At 37.6% G+C, this 10,863-nt stretch overlaps 1 protein-coding gene across 1 annotated transcript in view; it reads right to left on the reverse strand.

The window, feature by feature from the left end:
- Positions 1-2,089: 2,089 nt before the first annotated feature.
- klb (klotho beta) overlaps positions 2,090-10,863 on the reverse strand; it is a 16,109-nt gene continuing 7,335 nt past the window's right edge. Inside the window, exon 5 of the mRNA XM_057327134.1 lies at positions 2,090-2,746. Within this exon, the coding sequence (XP_057183117.1) occupies positions 2,391-2,746 (356 nt within the window). The 3' untranslated portion in view covers positions 2,090-2,390. The remainder of the gene's footprint in view (positions 2,747-10,863) is intronic.

Below are 10,863 nucleotides of genomic sequence, written 5' to 3' on the forward strand. Positions count from 1 at the left end.
TCCCATCCATAAGAGCGGAGATAATCTGGACCAAACAACTATCGAGGCATCTGTGTAAACAGTAATCTGGGGAAGGTTTTCTGTTGTATTTTAAACACAAGACTCACAGACTTCCTTATGAAGCACAATGCCTTGAGTAAATGTCAAATTGGCTTCCTCCCTAAATGTCGCACATCTGACCACATCTTCACCTTACACACATTAATTGATAAGCATGTACATCAAAACAAAAGACAAATATTCTCTTGTTTTGTAGACTTTAAGAAAGCGTTCGATTCAATCTGGCACGAAGGGTTATACTCAAAGCTTCTTGATAGTGGAATCGGGGGGAAATTCTATGATTTGATCAAATCAATGTACACGGCCAGTCAATGTGCGGTCAAAATTGAAAACAAAAGAACAGAATTTTTTCTGCAGAGGCGTGGAGTGAGACAGGGCTGCAGTTTAAGTCCAACCCTCTTTAACATCTACATCAATCAACTGGCCCATATATTAGAGCAATCTCCCCATCCTGGTCTCACCTTATACGACACAGAAATAAAGTGTCTCCTGTACGCAGATGATCTGCTTCTCCTGTCGCCCACTAAAGAAGGTCTTCAGGAGAGTCTGAATCTGCTGGAGGATTACTGTCAATCCTGGGCTCTGACAATAAACATCCAAAAAACCAAAATAATGACTTTTCAAAAACTATCTCAAAGACTAACACACACATTCACACTATCACACAGAACCATCCAAACCACTAAAGCATACACTTACCTCGGCCTAAAAATCACGCAGACCGGTAACTTTACAATAGCTGTGAATGAACTCAAACAGAAAGCGCTTAGGGCTTTCTATGCCATAAAAAGATCTATTAAAATGGACATCCCAATCCAAATCTGGCTCAAAATTTTTAAATCAATAATTGAACCAATTATACTATACGGCAGTGAAGTGTGGGGTCCACCTATAAAATGTGATTTTGTAAATTGGGATAAACATCCGATTGAAACTTTGAATTTGGAAATCTGTAAGAGAATACTTAAAGTCCAAAGGAAAACACCCAACAACGGCTGCAGGGCAGAATTAGGCCAATACCCTCTGCTTCTAAACATTCAAAAAAGATCAATTAAATTCTGGAAACACCTGAAGACAAGTGAGCCAAACACATACCATTATAAAGCCCTAAAAGACCAAGAACTACGCTTAGCAAAGAGTCCTCTCTGTCAGCTGATACTGAGACTGACTGACCTCACACAACACCACAATACACACACACTCACAAACATACGACCCAACCAAATTATGAACACACAGAAAGATAATTACATCACACACTGGAAAAACACCATTCGAAACCAACACAAACTTGAATGTTATTCGGCACTAAATCGAGATTTTATCATGGCCAACTACCTGCTGACAGTGAGGGATGTGAAGCTGAGAAAAACCCTGACAATATACAGACTCTGTGATCACAGTTTAGCCATCGAGACGGGCCGGAGGAGACAAACATGGACCACTCGTGAGGAGAGATTGTGTTCTCACTGCAGTCTGAGAGTGATAGAAACAGAGCTGCACTTCCTCACTGAATGCCCAAAATATCAAAGCATCAGAAATCAATACTTTCCCAAAATTAACAACATATTTCCCCATTTTACAAACTGCACCCCAAATGAAAAACTTCCTTTTATTCTTGGAGAAAAAACTGAGTGTGCAAATATAGCTGCAAGATTTGTTGCCTCTTGCCATCTCCTGAGGGACATGAACATGCGATAAATATATATAACAAAAAAATATATATTGCATTTACACAAGATCCCCTTAATGAATGTACATATTGTTGAATTGTAATTATTTAGTTCATTATTTAGTGATTTCTGTATTACTTATTACTTACTGTGTCCCCCCCCCCTTTAAAGTATATTGTTTGTTTAAATACTATTTTCACTGATCAGTTGTAAATTATTTTTGTCATATTGTATGCTTTGGCAATGCAAAAAATGTACTTTTGTCATGCCAATAAAGATACTTGAATTGAATTGAATAGAGAGGGAGATATAGAGAGACTCAACCGCATCAGTAAACTAATCTTTATTAGCACAAAATATCTTCACATATAGTAAACAGAAGGCCAAGGATGACAAAAACACACAATACACACTAACACAATATTCTGTTTCTCTCTCTACTACACACAAATGACAGTTTAACACACAAACATGATATTATTATTTAGAACAACAAGTCAATCTTACAGAATATAAGACATCAACACAGACCCTAATCATCATCAAAAATCAATCCACAATAAACAGAGACATCTGATAAAAATAATAATAATAATGATAAAACGAACAGATGTGAGGATCAGATGAAAGAGCACACACATGCATGCACGCACAGGGTTAATGATGCAGTTGTTGAGTTGTGAGTCTCCTCTTTCTCTTCCTCAGCACACAGATGATGATGATGAAGATGATGATGAAGGAGACACACACACTGAAGAACAGCAGAGGTTTGTTCTCTGTCATGTGTGCACAGAAGCGACAGCTTGTGCTGATGTCTGTTCGCTGACACGGGGGTCTGGGATCACTGGTGGATGGGAAACCCCGCCTACTGATGATGTCACGGTAAAGATGAACAGAAGCTTTGGGTCGTGAGTGATGAGCGGCAGAAGTAAACAGACCGAACTGAAGATCATAACTGTCCTGAAGTTTCCAAATATAAAACCCTCTCAGATTCACACCATCCAACTCACGAGCTGCTCAGAGAGAGAGAGAGAGAGAGAGAGAGAGAGAGAGAGAGAGAGAGAGAGAGAGAGAGAGAGAGAGAGAGAGAGAGAGAGAGAGAGAGACGAGAGAGAGAGAGAGAGAGAGAGAGAGAGAGAGAGAGAGAAGAGAAATCCCTCAGCATGAGGAGAGATTTTTTGATTTTTAAAGCCCTTTTTATTACTGTGGCTCATATTACAGTGCACATCAAATAAAACCAATACATTATTAATCCATTAAACCAAAAACAAGTCTATGCAATATTCGTAAAAAATAACTCATCTTCAACAACTGAGCATAGGGCACCATGGCTACACCATCTTAACTCAAAACTTAGAATATCGTTTGTTGATTTGTAAAAGTAAAAATAAATTAAAATACGAGATTTGACCAGATTGAAAAACAAAAATACAACATCATCACCAGTTTTTCCTTCCAGCTTATTTTTCCTGCTCATGTATATAGCCAGTTTGGCTTGACCTAAAATAAAATTTAACAGCTGACTGGTAAAAATTTTACTCTGCACAAACTTAAAACCAAAATTGAAAATCAACATTGTAAAAGTCTCATTGAAAGAGAAAAAAATGCCTTCTAAAACTTCAAACAAAGACCTCAATCTTTCGCATTCTTTAAAAGCATGAAAAACTGTTTCTCTTTTAAAACAAAATGGACACTCTTCACTAACTCCTGGATTAATAACTGAAATAAAAGCATTTACTCCAATTGCACAGTGCAGTACCTTCCATTGTAAGTCCCTAGCCTTTTTGGATAACGGTGGCTTATACAGAGTCCTCCACTCAGGTTTTACACACTCCACAATGTTAAAAAATTTACGCCACAGCGTATCAGTTCTACCATTTAAAACCTTTTTATTAAAAGCCTTAACACAAACTTTATAAAAGTGTTTTCCAGTGGCAGAATAAAAACTGGGACACACAGACTCTTTCTCTTTCAATAAAAAACCATAACAGTCATCCAACCTAGGGGAAAAAGCAGATATAGGAAAATCATCCATAGTAATATCATTATACATATCTCTTTGATAGTCCATCAATAAATCTTTTTCTTCATTGTACAATAATGATTTCCATTGTCTCATCATCAGTTCAACTGTTCGTATGGATTTGACTTTCAAAATGAAAGCCACTTGTTCAATTTTATCAAAGTCTATTCCAGCCACATGAATTAGATGTCCGAGTGTAACAATGTGCGCTTTTCGTAAGACAAAGTCCAGACCATGAAAGGTATGATTAATATCCCTTGAAATGTCAAATCGAGCTCTGTTGATTAAAGGTTCCTCCAAAAGCCATCGAAGGGAAGAGATTGTTCGATCTCTCTTGAAATCTAATAAACTCCATACCTTAAAAAGGTTCCGATAAAATACTGGCAGTCCATTCATATTCACTTTAAGAGGGTCCATGAGAAAAATGGCTTTGTCCAACCCTAGTTCTTCAGTTTTGTTCAGAATAGAGCAAGATACAGCTCTCCATCCATCTTTTAAATATCCAAACAGAAACCGTTGTAGAAACTGTAACCTAAACGCACCAATTCTACTTTTCACGTTAACAAGACCATGTCCACCTTCTTCTTTTGTTAAAAATATCACACTTTGTGGAACCCAGTGTAATTTGCACCAGAAAAAATCCACTACAATCCCCTGAATCTCTTCTACAAGTTGGGCAGGGGGATCCAGGCAAGTGAACCTGTGCCAAAGACAGGAAGCAACCAAATTGTTTACAATTAATGTTTTTCCTTTATATGAGAGTTTTGGCAATAACCATCTCCACTTGTCAAGTCTTCCTTTCACCTTATCTACCATCCCTTCCCAATTTCTTTTAACAAACATTTCATCCCCTAAAAACACTCCCAAGTATTTAAAACCTTCTAATTTCCAATTCAATCCATCAGGTAAATTTGGTTTTCCTTTCGCCCAACTACCCATTAAAACTGCTTCACTTTTTTCCCAATTTATTCTCGCCGAGGATAAAACATTAAAATCCTCTAAAATTTTCATTAGGATTTGTTTATCATTTTGTTCACTAATAAAAACAACCACATCATCAGCATATGCAGACAGATACAAATTATTTTCACAATTGGGTATATTTAAACCACATATGTTTTCTCTTATTTTACGCAAGAGGGGTTCAATTGCTAGTGCATATAGCATTCCAGACAGGGAACAACCCTGCCTAACACCCCTACACAATTTGAAAGGACTGCTTAAGCCACCGTTTATCTTCAGTACACTTTCGACATCACCATAGAGAACTTTCACTTTCTTAATAAAATCATGTGAGAACCCAAAAGCTTCTAAAGTTTTCCACAAAAATGAATGTTCTACCCTATCGAAAGCTTTTTCTTGATCTAGGGAAATAATCCCTATATTCAAATTTAACAATTTGGAGACATCAAACAGGTCCCTAATAAGGGTCACATTATCAAAAATTGATCTTCCAGGGATACAATAAGTTTGATCGGGATGTACAACCTGGTTTATTTCTTTAGACAATCTACTTGCCAACACTTTCTAAAGTAGCTTATAATCAGAACATAGTAATGAGATGGGGCTCCAATTTTTAATTTCTAAAAGGTCTCCTTTTTTAGGGAGAAGAGTAATGACTGCCCTTCGACTACTCATTGGCAGTAGACCTACATTCAGGCTTTCATTTAACACTTGTAATAAATCTTCACCTATTTCAGACCAAAAGAATTTATAAAATTCAATTGGCAGTCCATCAATCCCCGGAGCTTTCCCGGATTCCATGTCTTTAAGGGCTATATGTAATTCTCCAAGACTTAAATTACTCGAAAGTACTATATTAGCACTTTTCGACAGTTGGGGTAGATTTAAAAAAAAAACACTTTCTCCATCACATTCTGCTTCTAAATCACTTTTATATAGATCTTCATAGAAAGTACAAGCTCTGGTTCGTATATCTGCATTATTCAACAAAATCTTCCCGTCCACAGAGCGCAAAGCATGTAAAAAACGCTTTTGACCATTCTTCTTCTCTAAGCTAAAAAAATACTTAGATGGTGTATCCATCTGTTCTAGGTTTGAAAAACGAGATCGAACCAACGCACCTTGTACTTTCAAACCAAGTAGATCTTCTAATTGAGATTTTTTGTTTGAGATCAACTCTGTATATCTTTGATTGTTTGCTGATTCGGCCAAAGACTGTAATTTAATAATCTCAGTCTCCAAATCTTTCATACAGTTATTTAACTCATTGGTGATGTTTCTAGTGTACTGTTGACAGAGTTGTTTTATCTGGACTTTACCAAAATCCCACCACTGTTGTATATCTTGGAAGGTACTTTTTGTCTTTTTAAAATCTTTCCAAAAAAAAATAAAAACATCCTTAAAATCTTTGTTACACAGCAGACTTGTATTAAAATGCCAATATGCACTTTGGGGTTTAACTTGGCTTAAGAAAAAAGAAACCAAAACCATTTGGTGATCAGAAAAACAAACTGGTAGAATAATACAATTTTTAAAAATACTCAACTGGTGTTTAAAACCATAAAAACGATCCAATCTAGCTTGAGACACAACATTATCACGAGTGTGAGCCCATGTGTATTGTCTTTGATCACTATGAAACTGTCTCCAAATATCTTGTAACTCGTTAACCTGTATCAGTTTAGCAAGACATATTCGAGAAGGCATGTGAGGTTCCATATGATTTCTATCTATATTACTTTCTGTGCAGTTAAAATCTCCTCCAAGAAATAAATAATCTTCCGTACAACAATTTTTCAGCGTAGAATTAAGAATCTCTAAAAAACGAATCCTTTCAATGGCTGAAGTCGGAGCATAAACACAAATAAAAACAAAAACAAAGTCTTCAAAAACTGCTTTTACTTTCAAAAGTCTTCCACCTATGATCTCTTCAACACTATAAGAAATAGGGCAGAAACTTCTAGAAAATAGAATCGCCACACCTCCACTAAGTGAGGTGTTGTGACTAAGAATAGAAACACCATCCCATTCTTGCATCCAGTCGACCGCAATCTTCACATCACTATGTGTTTCTTGGACAAAAGTAACATCTATTCTTTTTTGTTGGACAATTTCAAATAATTCAGCTCTCTTTTTAATATTCCTTGCACCGTTAACATTCAATGATGCGATACGTACTTCAGCCATCGAAAAAAATAAATAAATAAATATAACCAGTCTATAATCCATATATTATATACTTAAGATTTTTCACTGTTTTCATTCAAATCAACACTGAGTTTACGAACAATTTTCTTCAGGCGATACATCTCTTTGTTCACAAAACGACCTTCGGCCATAAACCCCTTTGTGTTCTCCACAAACTTTCCTATATCAGGAAAATACTTATCAACTAAAACTCCTCTCTTGTTTTTTGTTAATTTGAGAAACATTTTGATATCATCAACACCATAGTCATGACTTGAAATCTCGCTTTGAGACAGGGTAGTACTTGAGTCAGAAAACTCACTGTCGCTGTCTGAACTCGTCTGATCAGCAAGAACATCTACTTCAAACTTCTTTAACTGTCCGTGAACTCGACTTTTATCTGCCTTTTTCCTTTTCAATGGCACTTTGAACAAAGTTTGCCCTAAACTCTTTTCGCCAGACAAAACATCACTCTCTCGAATCGCCACATTGTCAATTACAAAACTGGTTTTATCGCTTGACTCACCTTTGTCATCCTCATTCGAAACGTTTTGACTTTCCTCCTCCACTGAAACCAAATGTTCCATTTCAGACTCCGCACATTGGACTTCGCCAAGTTCGTTTTCTTGGACCGCTGCAGGCTCCATTCCGATTGAGGCTTATCGAAGCCGCTGGAACTATGAGATCGTTAGCTTCGCCTTCCTCGACAGCTGTATGATTTTCTTCCGCAATCTTATTGGGACAAGCACGGACCAAATGTCCTACTTTCCCACAGCCGAAGCATTTAATAATCATAGTCATCCACACGGAAATTCAGCGCGAGATCTAAGTCAGAATCATTATTCACAATCATGTACACTGAACGTCTGAAAGAAACAACATGTTTCAGAAGAGGAGAAGCTCGACCGATTGGGATTTTTTTAATCGAGGAGACCAATTTACCATAGCGAGTCAGCGCCTGTGTTAAAACATCATCACTTATAAACGGTGGAATATTCGAAAGAGTGACCCTTTTTGACGGTACGGAAAGTGGTAGGACAGAAATAAATACACCATCAAGCACAATGCCTTTCTGAACTACTTCATTTGCTTTCTCGATCGTGTTCAGAAAGATTACAATGGCACTGTTCATTCTAGAAGCCGACAGAATATTTTCATGACCGACTACTTCTCCAACAGCCAGACAACAGCTCTCAACATTCACATTCGACGCCACTTTCACGCCATGACGACGCGTGAGTGAGCTCAAAGCATGCGCTCTCGGAGCCGCCATGCCCCACGCTCACGCGGGAAAAACCCCCCTCCAAACAACCAACACCTAGATCAAAACACCCCAAACAAAAATATATATATNCGGAGGCTCCAGGGTCATCATCTTGTGCCAGAGGGATGAGGCTACTAAATTGTTGCAGATCAGGACTCTCCCCCTGTAGGACAGCTGGGGTAGCAACCATTTCCAGTTAGACAACCGTGCTCACACTTTCTCCACTAGGTCCTTCCAGTTCTGTCTCTTAAAATCCTCTGTGCCTAAAAACACCCCTAAATACTTAAAACCCATTCTCCCCCACTGCAAACCACCCGGAATCTTGGGACAATTAAGAACCTCACCACACCACAGAGCATTGCTTTTATTCCAGTTCACTTTAGCTGAGGACGCTTTACTAAATAGTTCTAGAGCTTCTTTTAAAAAGTTAACATCATTATGACTTTTAACTAACACTGTAACATCATCAGCATATGCAGAGATCTTAGTAGGCTCTTGAGGTTCCAGTTCAGTAACCTTTAGGCCTGTTAACTGGCGTCTTAGTTTACACAACAGAGGCTCAATAACAATGCTATAGAGTTGACCTGAAAGAGGACAACCTTGCCTAATGCCTCTGTGAACATTAACAGGAACACTGAGACCTCCAGCAATTTTAATCATGCACGTGGCCTCCTTGTAAAGAAGCTTAATCATAGAAATAAAGTTGTCTCCAAAACCAAAAGCCTTTAAAGTTTCAAAAAGAAAAGAATGGTCAACACGATCAAAAGCCTTTTCCTGGTCTAGAGACAAAAAACCAAGATTAACATTATTATCAGAAACAAAATCATAAACATCTCGCACTAAATGTAAATTGTCTATAATAGACCTTCCTTTTATACAGTAAGATTGATCCTTGTGAATAATTGTATGTAATACATTATTTAGCCTATTTGACAAACATTTAGACAGAATTTTGTACTCAGAACACAAAACTGCCACAGGCCTCCAATTCTTTAAAAGGGTTAAATCCCCTTTTTTGGGTAACAGAGTTAAAACAGCCCGTTGACAACTCACGGGAAGAGATCCCGTGCCAATACACTCTTTGAGCACCTCAAAAAAATCGGGTCCTAATATAGTCCAAATTTTTTTATAGAATTCAGAGGACAGTCCGTCTATTCCTGGTGTTTTTCCTGACGAAAGACCCTCCACAGCAGCGGTAACCTCTTGAAACGTGAGGTCTGTTTCCAAAGGAATTTTGTGGGTTGAAATTAAAGTGGGAATATTCTGTAGCAGTTCATTTCTGCATTTTTCATCAATAGTTTCAGCAGCAAACAAGTTCGAATAAAAGTCTACAGCAAGCCTGCGCATCTCCACCGGATCTGAAGTGGTTTGACCACCATTGTCTTTCAAACAGTACATCTGCTTTTCTTGTCCCACTTTTCGCTCCAGGTGGAAAAAAAAAGATGTCGGACCGTCCATGTCTTTTAGTGTTAAAAAACGACTCCTAATGAGAGCACCTTTAACTTTCTCATTTAAAACATAGCTCAGCTGATTCTTTTTCTCAGTCCACAGTTCTTGTAGATTTACAGCATCACCGACGGTCATACTCTTCTCGATGTCATTTATTTCTTTTTCAAGCAACTCCAATGTCTTTTTTAAAATAAAGGAGGAATGATTTGCATATTGTTGACAGAATGTTCTTGTATGCACTTTACCAATTTCCCACCATTGGGTAACACTTTCATACAGACACTTTTCGCTCTTCCAAGTTTCCCAGAAAGACTTTAAGCTCTCACAAATTTTTTTATCTTCCAATAATTTGTTATTGAAATGCCAGTAGTAACTCTTATGAGTCCTTTTCACCAATGTACACTCCACTGTGATGAATTTGTGATCAGAAAAAGATGTAGGGATGATAGCTGTGTGCACCACCCTATTGTTCATATTGTGTGATGTATAGAATCTGTCCAACCTTGCTCCAGAAACCCTTCCATTACTCAATTTCACCCAAGTGTACTGCCGTGTTTATGGGTTGTGTTCTCTCCACATATCTGAAAACTTTAGATTTTTAATAACACTGGCCAGACAAGATGCTGACTGCATGTGAGGTTCTTCACCTTTCCTATCACTTGTGAAATCTAAAGTGCAGTTCCAATCACCTCCAACTATATTATAATCCCCATTGTTCTGCTGTTTTAAAAATTGCTCCAGCTTTGCAAAAAGTTGTAATCGGTCTGCTCCAATATTAGGGGCATAGATATTTACAAACAAGAAAGGCATATGACTGATTTCAGCTCTAACAGCTACCAGTCTCCCTGGTTCTATTTCAGTTTTCATTAAAATTTTAACTTTAAGAGCAGGGGGGAACAGTACAGCCAAACCAGCACTATAATTAGTCCCATGACTAAGCACTCGCTCCCCTTCCCACCACAAGCCCCAGTCAATTTCATTACTAAAACTGCTATGGGTCTCTTGCAAAAAAACAACATTCAGATGCTTTATCTTTATAAACTCTGACAATACGTTCCTCTTTTTTTCATCCCTCAAACCATTTATGTTTAGGGATCCCACACTCAAGACTTCCATAATGGAGAGGGAGAGAGAAACGAAACAGTAAAGAAGAAAATAAGGCCACTTAAACATCATAATTACTTAGTTTTTCCCCTTGCTTTAATCATCTTTCTACCGGACCTTATAAGAGTCAAGTATTTTTT

The sequence above is a fragment of the Triplophysa rosa genome, unplaced genomic scaffold (assembly GCF_024868665.1).
Source record: "Triplophysa rosa unplaced genomic scaffold, Trosa_1v2 scaffold178_ERROPOS669114, whole genome shotgun sequence".
Lineage (NCBI taxonomy): Eukaryota > Metazoa > Chordata > Actinopteri > Cypriniformes > Nemacheilidae > Triplophysa > Triplophysa rosa.